Source organism: Micromys minutus (genome assembly GCF_963924665.1).
Source record: "Micromys minutus genome assembly, chromosome: 2".
Lineage (NCBI taxonomy): Eukaryota > Metazoa > Chordata > Mammalia > Rodentia > Muridae > Micromys > Micromys minutus.
In genome coordinates, this window is record NC_137971.1 from 19,594,503 (window position 1) to 19,610,553 (window position 16,051).

A 16,051-nucleotide genomic window follows, 5' to 3' on the forward strand; every position below is an offset into this window, starting at 1 on the left:
CAAAACGCTCATCCATCATGAATTTTTGACTTATGATGTTTGTAATTTACAGCAGGGCTGTTGGGCATGACTGCCTTATACATGATGGAGTCTCTGTACTTCCAGAGGAGGGGAGCCTGTTTACCTCATGCGTCCAATTTCCTTGGCTTAACACTTCCAAGTGTGTTGTGCAAATCCACTTCTGAGCATTGCAGGGACCCTGAAGCACTCTTCCTTGACACGTGGCTCACCCCAGACTGAGGACTTCCTCCTTCGAGAACCAGAGTCTTGATCAATCGGCAAAAGGGTGTCCTGTGCTCCTGTGTCCCTGTGTCCCTGTGCCCTTTCTCCTGTGTCCCTGTGTCCTGTGCTCCTGTGTCCCTGTGTCTTGTGTCCTGTACATTTTGGAGCACATTTTCCTAAGGACATCCTCAGGGGACTGTCCAGGAATCCCTGCCATTGAAATCTGAGGAGCAATCCATTGTCTCCCAGAGCCTGGTCCTTTGACTCTCTTCTCTGCATACAGCCAGGCAATAATGCCTGAGGCGAGATGCTTAGGCTGAAATACCACTTAGCTAAAGCTGCCAACCATTCTTCTGAAGAGATGATGAAGCCATCAGAGGAGAGTTGGGAGCTGGTAAGTACATTGTAAAGACAGCCAGAAAAGACCTATGTGGCCTTGAGCATAGATAGCCAGGACACAGGGACCCAGGGACACAGGGACATAGGACACAAGGACACAGGACACGGGGACACAGAACACACAGGGCACAGGACACACAGGACACAGGGACACAGGACACAAGATACAGGGACACAGGACATAGGGACATAGGACACAGGACACAGGGACATAGGACACAGGGTCACAAGACACAGGGACATAGGACACAGGGTCACAAGACACAGGGACATAGGACACAGAGACACAGGACACAGGACACAGGACACAGGACACCTATCTCTACCGCCAGTGCCAGGCAGGCACACTGCTGACTGAACTGTCTCTCCAGCCCTACAACTCACTGTTTTAAGAGGCAAACTCACGACAGACATCATAAACTACTGAAAGAAGCCTCATCCCTAGGAGACTTGGACTCACGCAAGGCAGGATTGCTGGAAGCCAAACTTGTCACCAGGCTGGTCACGGACTGCTGGGCATGCTGCTCCTTGTGGAAGCCACAACCCTGCCCCTCCCAGAACAGCCTCAGCACCTCTCATGCTGCCATTTCTTGTGCTAATGCGGATGTCGTGTTGCCCACATCATGGCTAGGAATGTTTAGTGTGAGGCCTGGAGCAGCTCACCTCAGTCTTGTTCCACAGTCCCCCCCCCCGCCCCCCCCTCACCGCACATACACAGTGTGTAGTGTGACTGTGTCCGCAGAGGTCAGAAGAACATGTAGGGTCCCTGGGGACTGTAGTCACAGGCTGTTGTGAGTTGTCTAAAGAGAGTGGTTGGAACTGAACTCTGGACCTCTGCAAGAGCAGTATGTGATCTCAAAATTACCGAGCCACCTCTTTAGGCCCGTCACCCACTAATGGCAGTGGCTGCAGCTGCCAGAGCTCCAAGCTCTCAGGCCAGCTTGTGGCTTTCTTTGCTGCAGAGTAGAAAGGACAGAAATAAGGACAAAGAGAAGGCAGACTCAGGCCACACGCATGCAGTGTGCAGGAGAAGCTCATCAGGAGGGCTTGGCTACTCCCCTGACCATACATGGTGTGGCAAGGGCTTTCCTGGAAGTACCTCTAGCCCTGCCTCCCCATTGTTCCCAGCGGGTGGCCTACAAATGGGAGACACAGGACCCACAGTGCCAGTGAGAGAGAAGCTTGCCAAGGGAGCCTGTCAGAAATGGTAAGAGTTCGCATCTTTTCTCAGCCTAACCTTTCTTTCTTTCACCGTAACCCAATTCCAAGACTTTAAGGCTCATGTCTTCCAGTTCAATACACATAACTTATATGATACACATGTACATATATAATTTATTATATTATTACAACAAAGTCTTGGAGGTTGGCTTTTAATTATGTTCCTAGGTGAAAAGTACTAATTTTAAAAAAATCTCCTCTAATATGTGCTGACCTCAACTATTAATGCAAAGCTTTCCTTCCTGTCTTGGGGGGATGCCGAGAGGAGGAAGCACTCCTCAGTTCCTGTGGAGGAAGCCTTGGGTTCAGGTCAGCAGTCCCACCTGCTTCTTGTTCAGTCCTGTGCTGGATGCTTTCTCTTTCTCAGTGTGTGGACGTCACCTCTTCTTACTGATGTGTGATGCGTAGCTGGACGTCAGCTGGCCAGGAACATTTGCTAAATCAGGAGGAAAAATCAGGGGGCTTTTTTCTTTGTGTGAGTTCTAGACTTTATAGATACATAAAATCATCTATCTATCTATCTATCTACATACACATATATACTTAATAGCTAATATATAGATATATAATATATGTTTATTTGACCTGTGTGTGTGTGTGTGTGTGTGTGTGTAGACTTAAAAGTAGAAGTGAAACTGGAAGTGTGAGAGAGAATAGCAGGGCATGCTTAAAGTACCTTATATATCTATATGAAAATGACCTTGTAATAGTATATAACATAATAAATATAATATATATATTACATACCATTTAAAAATTAAAATGGCTTTGATTATAAACACTGGTTTATAAGCCCTAATTTTTTCTACTTATTCTAGGAGAAATAATATAAAGTAATACACACACACACATGCACACACACACACATGCCAAACTTTTGCCAAAACACGTTTATTTATTGCCCAATTACTGGAAATTAGATTTTTTTTTTCAGCAGAGGGTCTCAGATGGGTTGAGATAGGGGATCAACTCCTTCATTAATATAATAATCTCAGAGTCAGTCTGAGCCAAGATCAAGTTGCTGAAGGGTATCCTGTGGCAGTTTGTATACTAGAGCCCTTCTGGATCAGTGCTGCTAAAATCTATGAACTTCCCTGAAAATAACACAAGCCACCGACAGTGGATGAGCCACTGAAGTGCTGATACTAAATATATCCAATGTATGTGTGTGTGTATAAATATGGAGTACTTACATTAACTATATTTTATACATGTGTATGCATAAATATGGAGTGTCTATATTGAATATATATGTGTGCATATAATGTTCCTGGCTGAATATTATCCAATCTTTACTGAGGAGGTTCCAAGGTTTACCATAGCCCTGGGTGACTTGGAGGACATTATGCTGAAGGATATATGCCATATGCAGCTACTGCAGGCCTCACATGGGATTTGAAACCCCACCTACCTCTCTTCTGTCCGGCTATGGGCTGTTGGCATCTTTATTGGAGCAACAGTTTAAATTAAGAAAAGTCACGTGGCGTTATTGTGTATATGTGCAGATTCTCTCATCCCTGGGAGCATCCGGGCCTTGGGGACCAATAGTTAGCATTACAGTACATAACAAAAGACCAAACCTCAACATAAGGGCCCTTAGAAGTATTCTATAGGTGACACTAATAAACAGTTTAGTTTCTTTACTATGGGTGCTTGATGCTAACAACTCCACCGGCCAAGCACCTGCTGAGTGGCTTCCCTGTGCTAGCTCTGTGCTAGACACACCTTAAAGAACATGACATGACGTGATCTCCACCAGTCCAGAACATTTGCAGGCTGGAAGGAGCTGCCACAGATAGTGTGTCCGTCTCTTGGGCTTTTCCTGGGAAGTGAGGAGGAAGAGCAGTACCCCATTCCCAGGATGGAGAACGGAGCCTGACAGGATAGAGGGGTCTGTGAGGATACGGAGACCCAAAAGTGTGTGTTCTCCAAGACCAAACAACCTCAAAGTGTCAGAGGCTGTATTCACTCCCAGATCGGGTGACTCAGAGCCCAGGGTTGCCTTAGCACCACCCCCTCCTGACAGCTGCATCTCTAGAGGGCTCTGTGCCATCTTTCCCCTGCCGTGACAGCATGACACTGTTTCTACAAAAATATGAAAGTCTTTCTGAAATTGGCCAAAACCTTCATCACCCGATAAACAACACACGAAAAGTCCCTCTTGTTTTCGGCCTCCTTCTTCCATCTCCTCCAAAGGAAGCTTTGTCTGTGGCCTCCTGACATCACTACGGATGAGATAAGTCTGGGCAGCTGCATCACCATGGTGATCAGTAAGTGTGCTTGGGCACCTGTAGGCTTGGGTAGCATCAACATAAAGGGCAGCGGTTGGAGCTCTTGGGCAAAGAGGCCGTGACCTGAGTGTCTCAGGGGCCACCCTGCCTCTAGCAGTCCGGAAAAAGTTTGTTGATTCAACTTCAGAAACTGGGGTGTTTCAGGGAACCCCTATGGATTGTTAGGGAAGTGTCACCAGAGGACTCTGGTTCTGGTGACAGCTGACTTTGCTGTGTGGTGACTCATTGCCGTTCTCTGGCCTTGGGAGCTTCCCCTGTAAAGGGAAAATGCACTGTTACCACATGGCAGAGCAGTGGGAAAAGTAGCTATCGTGGTGTATGAACTGGATAGGCCATCTTAATAAAGGATCCAATCTTTAGGGTGGAGTCGGGACGTTACCATCCCTTAGCCCATGTGACCTCCAGCCCACAGGCCAGTAGGTCTTCTTGGTTTTGCACTCATGGGGTTCTGTGATCAGGACCTGGCCTCAAGCCCTATGATCTGGACCCAGCACCAGAACAAGATTTTCTGAGAGGAGCTGAAACTTCTCACTTGTTCATGCTGTGATCTCTCATGAGTCCTCGGGCTGTTCTCTCTTCTCCTGTGCAGTGAGGTCTTTTGCATTTTGAGCCACTTCAGGCCTCCTATGTTTTTTGGGATACTTTAATCTTCTTCATTTATTTCTATTTTTAGTCAAAACTTACTAGTGGGGGAGAGATGTTCTTGTGTCTTCTCAGTTGTGTGTGGGTTAGAGAACCACTCTGAGGAGTTGATTCTCTCCTTTCACCTTTATGTGGGTCTCAGGGATGGAACCCAGGTCATCATACCTGTGTGGCAAGTGCTTTTACCTGCTGAGCCATTTCTCTGCCCCCCCCAACTCCATATTTTTATTGTCAGAAAGCATTTAATATGAAAATTTAGCAAAGGTTTGCTGATTGAGTAACAGATCCAGTTTTGGGGTGCTATAGAGATGATCAAGAGCTAGGAGGCAGGAGGAACAGGGGTACCAGGAGATGGGACTAGAAGAGGCCTCAGCCAGGAACCAGGAATAGGGATGGATGGAAGTCTAGCAGGTAGAAAGAAGAAACAGAGCCATGGTAGGATCCACCCATTGCTCCCAGCAGCAGGGAAGGGACTTGATATTGTTAGAAAAATATGTGTCAATCAGCCCAAACTGGAATGATGGGGAGGGATGGGGGAGGGGCATAAAGGAGCTGCCAGAAGCCTCGGCAGGACCTGATCCTAATAAGAGGCATTTGTGAGGAATTTGGTATGCAGGGTGGTGTGCTGGAAAGTTTATATATTGATTGTACACAGTTGGGAAGGGTAAGCCAGATGCAGAATGAGTTCCAGGCAGAGCTGGGTTAAGTTCAACTCTCTGCTACCTGACTGGGTACCTGTCGCTCCCCGCCCCCTCCCCCCCAGCAGCTCCGTCTTTCTCTAGTTAACTCTCCCCATAAGGTTGTTAATAGTCAGGGCTTGAACCATCCCACTTGGGGGAGCTGATCTGCTCAATGATGAAAATAGTACTAAGTATTTCTAAGTTCTCACAATTCTCCCCTCGAAAGGCATTCTGGGAAAAGTCAGTTTCCGGAGCTTTAATGAACTCCTCAGTCTATTCCTGGCTGGGGAGCTGGAGAGGGAGAAGGGAAGATTCATTGCTGTGGGCACAGACAGATATCCAGCATGCCAGGCTCCTGTGGTGACTGTTCTGAGACGGGGACCGAGAGATGCTGGTGTAGCACATCTCTGGGTTCAGTACGTCTCTCCCTGGGTTGCTGTGGCTTAGAGGCAGAGGTTCGGGGGTTGCTAACTTATCCCCGGGAGTTTTAATGTTCTTTTTCTCTCTTGCAGAGTTTTTCACTGAACTTTACACTGCTGTCGAATACAGTAAGTAGTTAGACCCCTGACTCCAGGGACGTCAGTGAAGGTCACAGGACTTACATTGGAACCACAGAACCTTGCCCTACGTGCACCAAATAGAAAGTGTAGTCTGCTTTGAGCAATGTTTGTTTTAATTTAAGTTATTCCCTTCGTGTGTGTGTGTGTGTGTGTGTGTGTGTGTGTGTTCCCTCCGTGTGTGAGGGGGGTGTACATGTACCATGATATGTGTACAGAAGTCAAGACAACATATTGGAGCCAGCCAGTTCTCTCTGTCCACCCTATGGGTTTTAAAACAACAACAACGACGACAACAACGACGATGACAAGTATAAATGTACATTTTGAAAAAGAAAATCAAATCCCTAAACTTCCTTCAGCAGAAAACACTGTGCAGCAGCGCCCCCTGCTGTCTAACTTTATATATGCAGCAGCGCCCCTTCTGTCTGACACTACTTGTACTCAGATTTGTTCTTCCTTTGGTGTACTCTTACTATACCCGTACTTTTATACCTTTAATATTTTCCATCAGTATTAATAGCTACAAGAGATGATAGTCACATGTTAGTCTTCAAGTGTTTTGTTTATATAATGAGTTCCAGACGGAAATAACGTTGTGATGGACATCATTATGGGTAAGACTCGTTTGCAGTCTTTCATGAGTTTCTGGTATAGATACAATTGGCCCTGAACCTGCAACACTCCTGCTTTCATCACCTAGTGCACGAATGACAGGCATGCGCCACTACACTGGCTGCGTCCGTATCTGAAATTAGTTCCTTAGTGTGGAGTGTGGGAAGGGAGTGACTGGGCCAATCAAAACTGAGCATTCTTTCAGTGTGTAAAGCTATTGCTGAATCTGTGTGACCGAGGGCTGTGACAGCTTACTTGAGGCACTTAACTTGCCTGTGTTGTGCTTCCCTCATCTATAAAATGGACGCCATGTTGGTCCTGCTTCACTCGGTAGTGTGAATTGTGTCAGTCAACGTGGGAAAAGGGCTTGGACGGCCTGGCGCACAGAGAATGCTCCACAAACATTGCACATGCAATTAACAGGTGTTCATGAGAGCACAAATCCCACCAGGAGAAATGGGATGTAAACAGGGAGGTGGCCATGCTGCCTGGGAGAGATGGAGAGAGGGAAGCCTCGCCCTAAGCTCCCCCCCCCACACCTTCAGGATCTAGAGAAGCCAGCTTCTCGCCTGGACTCCACGAGTTGGCTCTATGTTCTAGGTGTTAACTCCCTTTAAATGATTTATTTAGAGCCAGCTGCTGCTAGTGCACACCTTTAATCCCAGTACTCAGATGGCAGAGGTAGGTGGATCTCTGTGAATTCCAGGCCAGTCTGGTCTACAAAGCGAGTCCAGGACAGCCAGGCTCTGTTACATAGAGAAACCCTGTCTTGGAAAAAATTACTTATTTAGAAACTGAATGTTGCCTGTAGTCTAGGATAGTCTTAAACTCAAGATCTCTCTGCCTTCCAAGTGTTGAAATTAAAGGTGTGTACCCCACTGTGCCTGATAAATATTTTAATTTTTGCCCTAACAAGCCCAAGTCAATTTCTGTACCTTGACAACAAAATACCTTACCTGAAATAATAATAAATAATCTCCCCAACATCCTCAGAAAGACCATAATTTGCAACAGGATACTGCAGGATTCCAGTAATATGAGAGTGTGTGGGGTTGTGTTAATGTGAAAGTAGTCATGTCAGGCACAACAGACCACGAGGGGACAAAGAGGACTGTTCTGGAGTTCAAATGCTCATGTTCAGGTTATCCATGGCCATTGTGGTCATCAAGGTCACTGAGAGGATTAAATAAAAATAGACCCGATTAATGCTGTGAATGCTTTAAAGGGATGACGTAGTAAGGTCATGATTGAGGTGCTCATGTGAACCCTAAAAAATCCCCAGAGGTAGCTATTACTGTCCTTCTTTAATGATCGTTCTTTTTTAGCTTTCACGTGTGTATATGTGGTGTGCAGCAATGTGCATGCATGTACATGGTCATGCGTATGTGTGTGTGTGTGTGTGTGTGTGTGTGTGTACATACACATGTGTGTGCATGTGGAGGCCCATGGTTGATGGTCAGAATCATCCTCCATGATTCTTTCACCTTATTCATTGATGCAAGGCCTCTCAATCAAACCCAGAGCTTGCTGGTGTGGATGTGGCTAGTCTTGCTATCCAGCTTGCTCTAGGAATCCATTCTCTGCCATCTGAACCTGAAGTTATGGGAGGTCATGACTTCCCCCAGATATTTACATGGGTCCTGGGGATCTGAACTCTGGTCCCAAGGCTTAGACACTAAGCTATCCTCTTAGCCACTGCTTACCCTGGTTTAGCTGGTGGAGTGAGCTTAAGACTCTGCAGCTGCTATGCAGAGGAAGAAGCCTTCCACCTTAGGCAGAGCAAGCCTCCGATCTGTGATCATTGTATCCCTGTTAACCATGAGAGGAATCCCATGTACTATGTGCCAGTACCCTACCACTGAGGCCCCAGGGCCCACTGGGACTCCATGTAACAGGGCACACAATTGCTCGTGTAATGCTTTGTTTCCAGAGATGCACTTGAACTACCTCAGACAGGAGTGACAGGTAGCACCTCCCCTTCCTCAAGCTGAGATGTCAACCAGAATGATGTAAGTTACTGCTCAGTGCGGGCACAACCCAGGCCCATGGATGATCTCCAGATGCCACTTGCCTTACTGTGTGTCTGGAAGCAGACATGGCTTCCTTAAGAGGCTTTCTCCTCATGGGTACAAGTGAGCTGAAGTGTGCTGGCCCCAGCCTGAAGGCCAGAGACAGGAGATGTACAATACGTTATGGTGATTCACTGGGTAGATGGTAACAATGTCACTCGACTTTTGAAATTCATTTTCCTTGCAGCCTAATTTCACTCTGACTCTTACTTGGGAAGCAGCCATACAAGGCTATATTTGCAGTCGCTGCTGTTGATTGGTTAGCAGAAAGATGTTCTCCTGGAATTTGACTTCAGGGGTGATGGGGTGCTTTGCATGTTGTGTGTTCAACAGATTTTTGTCTTCTTATATAGCATATTCTCTTTTCACACAGACTTCCTCTCCAGTTACCACGAGTGCCAAAGCCACAGTAAGTGTCCACTCCCACGACCAAGCCTTGGCTCTGATGTCCATAACATGAGCGTAGAGTGCTCTCCCCGTCTCTTGCATTAATTTTGAGGATTAAAGTTTGACTTGTGAGCTCTCCTCACGTCCAGGACTAGACTCAATAATTATGCCCATGACCAACCCTGCTCAAAAACAACAGAGAGACTGTGAAACCACAGGCCGTGACACTGGAGAGATGGCTCAGCAGTGAAGAACACTTACCGGAGACCCCTGTTCAGTTCCCAGCACCCACATGGTAACTCACAACTGCCTGCAACCTAGTTCTTGAGGCTCTTACACTCTCTTCTGACCTCCGAAGGCTCCTGCATGCATAAGGTGCACATACATGCACATTAAATAAACAAGTAAATAAAAAGCAAGCAAGCAAGCAAACAAACATATAAACAAACAAATCCACAGAACATGGAGAAAAGCAGCCAGGGATAGAAGAGTTTTGGAAACCAGACAAGATTCATCTACAGTGATAGACTTCGGGATGGTGATCACATGTAAGGGATGGGGAGAATTCTAGGTCTTGATCTGAGCATCAGTTTTATGTGTGAAATGACCTTCTGCAAACAGTCCTTGTTCTGTGTATCTGTGGCACCGGTTTTCACACCCTACTGGCATTGTATTTGTAGCATGTTTATAGTAATTTGCATCTTTCGTGTTTGCAGAAAAATCTGCAACCCTGAAACCTTGTGGTGCTACAGGCATGCCTGGTACCAGTCAGATCTAAGTGGACACTTGAAAGCTGGATCATGCATTCTGTGTACATGTTTTCAAAGTAATAACAGATGGCCCTGGATATACACACAACACTGATGTCTTGTTTTTCTATCTGTTATTCTTTTTAGAATAATATTTTATTTGTTCTTCTAGAATTTTGAGAGTGCACACAATGTATTTCAATATATTCATCCCCCACTCTCAACTCCAGCTCCTTTTAAATTCCCCTACACCACCCTTGAAACTTCATGTCCTTTTAATTTTGTTTTAATAACTGCTAATCCAATTCGAGCCACCCTAATACACATAGTTTTGGAGCCAGACACTGGAGTATGGCCAACCTACCAGGGACCAAACCTCTAGAGAAAACTGGCTCTCTCTATGCTGAAAGCCCTTAACTACCAGCATCTCTGCAGTCAGCTGTGGGAGCTCATGTGCCCCACCTCGAGCTCCGCTAGATCCCTGACTAACTGGATCTTGTGCAGACAACACAGCTGTGGTGAGTTCATGTGTGGGATGCTCCTGTCTTGAGCATAAGACACTGATTTCTCTAGTCTCTCTTGACTTCTGTCTCTTCTTCCTTTTCTTCTGAAACACTCCCTTAGGGGAGGAGACAAAGCTCTGAACTGAAAAACCTTGGCTTTTCCTCTTCTGCAGGGCAGTTTGTGCTTCTGTTCTGAGAGGCCCCTGTTTAAATCAGTTGTCCATTTTTTCTAGCACAGGATCAACATTCCAAAAGGACCTAAACCATATAAATTAGGTCCTAGGATAGGAAGTCATTGGTCATATGCAGCACAAATGTCTTATGAAATATTTCATTTCTCCAATGCATCTGGGGCCCATGCACCTTTTTTGTTTATTTATTTTAATCACTGAGTGTATCTTCTATTCTGTTCTGTTTGTTGAGACAGGGTTTCTCAGTGTCACCAGCCCTGGCTGTCCTGGACTTGCTTTGTAGACCAAGCCGGCCTCAAACTCACAGAGATTTGCCTCCACCTCCCAGATGCTGGGATTAAAGGCATGTGCTACAGTGGCTGCTGTATCCTCTCTTCTTGAAGAATCTGGGCTTTTCTGACTCTGTTTTATCTCTCTGTAGCAGGACTGTGGTCCCTCTATTGGACTAGCAGCCGGAATCCCATCTCTGCTGGCCACAGCCCTGCTGGTAGCCTTGCTGTTTACATTGATCCAGCGAAGAAGAACCACCAATGAGCCCATCGAGGTGAGATGAGCCTGTTGAGGTGATGGTTGCTTCTTGGCATAGCTTGAATCGGTACCTCAGTGTACCAGGCCTCTGTCTGCTGTAAGCATGTCAAAACTCAGGACCTGTGCTGTGTCTGAAGACAAGGCAGAAAATGTTTCTGCTCTGTGATGTCCTTTGTCAGTAGATTCAGGCAGAGCTGATTTGCACGTAACTCCCTGGTTGCTTGAGCAAATCTCTGGCAATAGGATGACATGGGGGGGGGGGGAGTTGGCAAAAATAGGAATGGAGGGAAATGACTGGTGACATGTAAGCATATGTTTGTGCAGTGGGGTGTCATCTACACTTATGGAGAGAAAGGGCACAAGTCTCATTATTAGATGGCAAGAACATGATGAAGTATCCTTGGGAGGAGTATGATAAGACCATAACCTTGCCCACTCTTGTGTTTAAAAGGCCATGACTCACACACATTAGGATGTGCACGCACACCTGACATCCCATCCGACAAGGCTTCACAGTATGATGTGCGTCAGATGGTCTCTGGGTTCCAATTTAACTCTCTATGTATAAACAAACATGGCTGCTTTTATACTGGTTGATATTGACATGGGGAGACAGAAAGACTGGCTTCTAGTCCAGGCTCTGAATGGTATGATTTATATGAACCTGGACAGGTGGCTGGACATCTTCTATGCCATAGTTAGTTCAGCTCAATAAAAAGTGTCATGAAACTCCCCTCTCAGGGTGGGGGTGTAACGTTCAGTACAGTGCTTGCCTAAAACATGCAAGGGTATAGAACGGAACCCCAGCACCACCACAACAATAATGAAACCTGGCCATAAATATAAACACCACATAGGTTAAGAGGCAGTGGAAAGATGGCGGGAGACAATGGGCAGTAATGTTTGTCACGGTGTGAGTTATCGACAAGCTGTAAACTGGATGCATGACAGAAAGTATTGTGGACAATGGCAGTATTATTTATTTAGGCAATGGTTTAACTTTTGGTGCTCTTTAAATCAGGAGTTCCTGGGGGATGGACAGATGGCTCAGTGGTTAAGAACACTGGCTGCTCTTCCAGAGGAACTGGGGTTCTGTTCCCAGCAACCCCATGGTGGCTCACAGCCACCTGTAACTTTAGTCACGAGGGATTCAACGCTTTTTGGCCTCCACATGTATGTGTCATACAGACACACATGCAGGCAGACACATGAAAACAAAATTGAATAAGTGAATGTGTGAATGAATTTCTGATGACAGAATGTGTCATTGTTCCAAGAACATGTTGGGGGGCTTGGTTTGATTGCGGCAGTGGGGAATCAAGTCCCGGCTGTCCCATGTATTTCCATGCACTCAACCACTGAGCTTCACTCCCAACCCAACCAATATTTTTATCATGTACGTAGTCCCTGGCACATCATTCACAAAGGGCCATCAGGTGGTCTAGGCCATGTAGGGGTCACTTGACACTGCGACTTACTGAACCCTATATGTACTACACACACCAAACTATGATAGCAATACATTAGTCACTCTGATAGATTAACACCCTCAATAATAAAATGCAATGACTTAAAATAGAACAGTAAATGTGAGTGAAGTGTCTTGACCTCCTTTGTCAACTGTCCTAGGCGGGAAGCATACGCAGCAGGGAGACACTGAGCAAGGGGGTGGGGGTGAGGTAGGGTGGCTCAAGGGGGGTGGGGGTGAGGTAGGGTGGCTCAAGGGGGGTGCGGATAAGGTAGGGTGGCTCAAGGGGGTGGGGGTGAGGTAGGGTGGCTCGAGGCTTTGTCATGCTGTTTAAGATGACATTTAAAACCTTTGGCTTCTGGAATCTCCATTAACATTTTAAGATCCCCGTTGTCGACTGGCACCTGAAACCACTGCATGTGCACAGGGGAATGGCTGCGATTACACATCATTACTATAGAGGCCGAGCACAGAGGACCCAGTTACCAACTCATGGCCAGTCTTGTCTGCTCCTGGTCACTTCCTCCTGATGCCATCTCCCGACTCATCCTCTTGAGTCTCTCTGTTTGGGCTCTCATAGGTGTGTTCATTTTGTTTTAAAGGCTTCTGGAAATTCTGATGTGCACAGTGGTTTAAAATATAGGATTTGAATGGTTACAGCTGTGGCCTTTCACATACATACATACATACATACATACATACATACATACATACATATATACATGCACACATACAAACACACATATGTATACACACATACATGCATGCACATACATACATACATATATTTGTTATTTATTTATGTATTTATTTTTAACCATTTTAGGAGACAGAGGCACCATGTGAAATTTCAGAACTCTATGACAATCCCAAAATATTTGAGGTAAGCACTTGCGATTATAATCCCCAAGAGTGACCTTAAGTGTGGTAATGTAATGGGTTTTAAGAGTCACTCGTGCAAAGGTGAGATCCTGTGACAGGGAGGCCAGCCGAATACAGTGACAGCACAAAGGAGGCACGCAGTGTGTCTACTGACCAGACAGGGATTCAAAGCAGATTTAACATTGGAGAATCAGGGGTCGAGTTGTAGCTTAGTGGTAAAGTGCTGACCTAGCACAAAGAATTCACACGGTTCTGTGCCCAGTCCTGAAAATTAATAGAGCAGCAGCAGAAAAGGAAATCAACCTCACACAATTAATTTAATGAACAAAAGAAACAGGCTATTTTAATAGGAAAAATGAGGTTTTGTGACTTATCTGGTTGGTTAGTCTACTTATTTCCTTATTTATTTATTGGATATATAGTGTATATGTGTGCATACACATGTGTGTCTGTGTGCACATGCATGTGTTTGAGTATTTATACCATGGATTGTGAGATGAAGTCAGAGGACAATTTCAGATGTCAGTCCTTACCACCCACCTTGCTTCGGAAGGATCTTTGTCATTTTTCTCTGCTGATGCTGGCCCACAAGCTTCCAGGGATTCTCCTGACTGCCTCCCAACTCCCTGTAAGAGTGCTGGGATTGCAGGTGCTTGTACTTTGCAGGGTGGGGGTGGGGGTTGTGGGGGTACTGGGGATTCAAACTCAGATCCTTACACTTGCTAGCAAGCACCACTTTCCCCTAGACCTTGATGTGGACTTACAAAGCTAAGCTAGAACAGGAACTTAACTTGAAAAGTGACTCCCAAGGGAATATGTCTTTAAGATCAGAAGTGAATCAAAATATCCATCACTTGCATTCAGCACTGGACTTTAGGTCCTAACTTACACAATGGGGTAAGAAGAGGCAAATACAACCTTGAAAAGGAAGATGAAAAATGATCATAATTTGTAGGTGATATATGCCTATTAACATAGAAAAATTCAATAATCTACAGATAAATTACAGGGCTTAGAAAAATAGTCAAATATGTTTATTGTATATAAAAACAATACTGCAGGTGAGATATAGCATGTGCTACACATGAGCAAAGGCCTAGGTGTGATTTCCAGCACTGAAAACATTTCAAAAGCAGTACGATTCCTTAATGGCAAGAGCTACCAGTTAGAAAAAGGAACTTTATAAAATCCTATTTTACAGTGGTAACAAAATACATAGAGTGCTAAAGAACAAATCTGATCAAATGTCTAATCCTATCATGAAAATAATAAAACTTAGTAGAAGACATTGAACAATAGCTAAGTTATGATGGTTATATACCATAGTCCTAGATAGAAAGACTCAGCAGCATGAAGCTGTCAGCCGCCACAAACTCCTAGTACTTTTAGCATCTCTATAATCAGTGTAATTGTGGACTAGAGAGATGGCTCAGCAGTCAGAAGTACTCCCTGCTTATTCAGAAGACATGGATTCAGTTCCCAGTACCGCATAACAGCCCACAATGGCCTATTCTTTGAATTCTAGGACATTTGCAGTCTTCTGACCTCCTTGGATACCAGGCATGTGCACTTAGGAAATACATTCATGCACATAAATAATTTTAAGTTAACATAAATATATTTGTGATATAAATCCTAACACGTTTTCAGTAAACTTAGTAAGGTTTTAAAGTCTGCAGGGAATAAAACCATGGGAAGAGTAATAAGAAGGGAATACATAGGGCACATAAAAAAGAGAAGCAAGAGAAATGCTGATATTAGACGCAAAGAGCCTAAGTAGCTTCACTTACAAGGCAGAAAGTCTGGTTGGCTGTAAAAGCAATACCCAACTTTATATATATAAAAAAAAACACTTTCTGAATATAAAGACTCAAATAGATTAAAAGTTAAAAGGTGGAGGCAGTTTGCCAACAATAATTAGCCAGAGAGCTGCACAGCCTGAAAACCCCTTGACGACAACGAGCTCAGGCAACTGCCAAGGTCACACATTTCATCTCCTGCCACTGTCTTGTCAACCATCATTTCAAATGTTTGGCCTGAATCTTGCTGTTTCCGCTCAAGGATCAATATAGTTGTTTGAGTTCATCTTAGCCAGAAGCTGAGGTCTCTATTATATCATTTTAAAAATCTGTTTGTGTTTTCAAGAGCCCTAGGCAGTCACCCACACATGAAATGAACCCACGAGGCACCCAAGAAGGTCACATATATGTGAAGACTGTCTCAGGAAGTGAGGAGCCCGTGCCCGACACCTATCGTCCTTCCGAAGAAATAGAGAGAAGAAGAGGACTTTGGTGGCTTATACCCAGACTGAGCCTAGAGTGATGTCACCGAATCGGAGAGCAGACCCAGAGCTGGAACAGGGCCGAAAACCCGGGATCTGTGCTCAGGGTTTATGCTTGGAGAGGTAAGAGGCCAGCTTCCTCTCATTCCATACCAAATTCATTTACAGACCCAGGACACATCTGGCCGCCTTTCCTCTTCATGGGATGGCTGCAGTAGGTTCATTAGATCTCAGGCCTTGCAGTGTAATCAGCAACGCAACCTGGGTGAGTTATCTGTGCATCCAGATGAGCTCCATATGTCCTATTTCTGAATCTAAGAAGTCTGCCTTTAGGACATGGCTTGGCTCCTGAGTGTCCTGCCTTCT

At 45.2% G+C, this 16,051-nt stretch overlaps 1 protein-coding gene across 1 annotated transcript; it reads left to right on the plus strand.

Annotated features, from left to right (window-relative positions):
* Positions 1-529: 529 nt before the first annotated feature.
* Positions 530-15,726, plus strand: OPALIN (oligodendrocytic myelin paranodal and inner loop protein; the record flags this gene model as incomplete). The annotated part of the gene is made up of 6 exons (XM_080912102.1): positions 530-616; positions 5,968-6,003; positions 9,070-9,105; positions 10,951-11,070; positions 13,349-13,405; positions 15,550-15,726. 6 exons carry the CDS (start codon positions 530-532, stop codon positions 15,724-15,726), a joined length of 513 nt encoding a protein of 170 aa, XP_080768228.1.
* Positions 15,727-16,051: the final 325 nt, after the last annotated feature.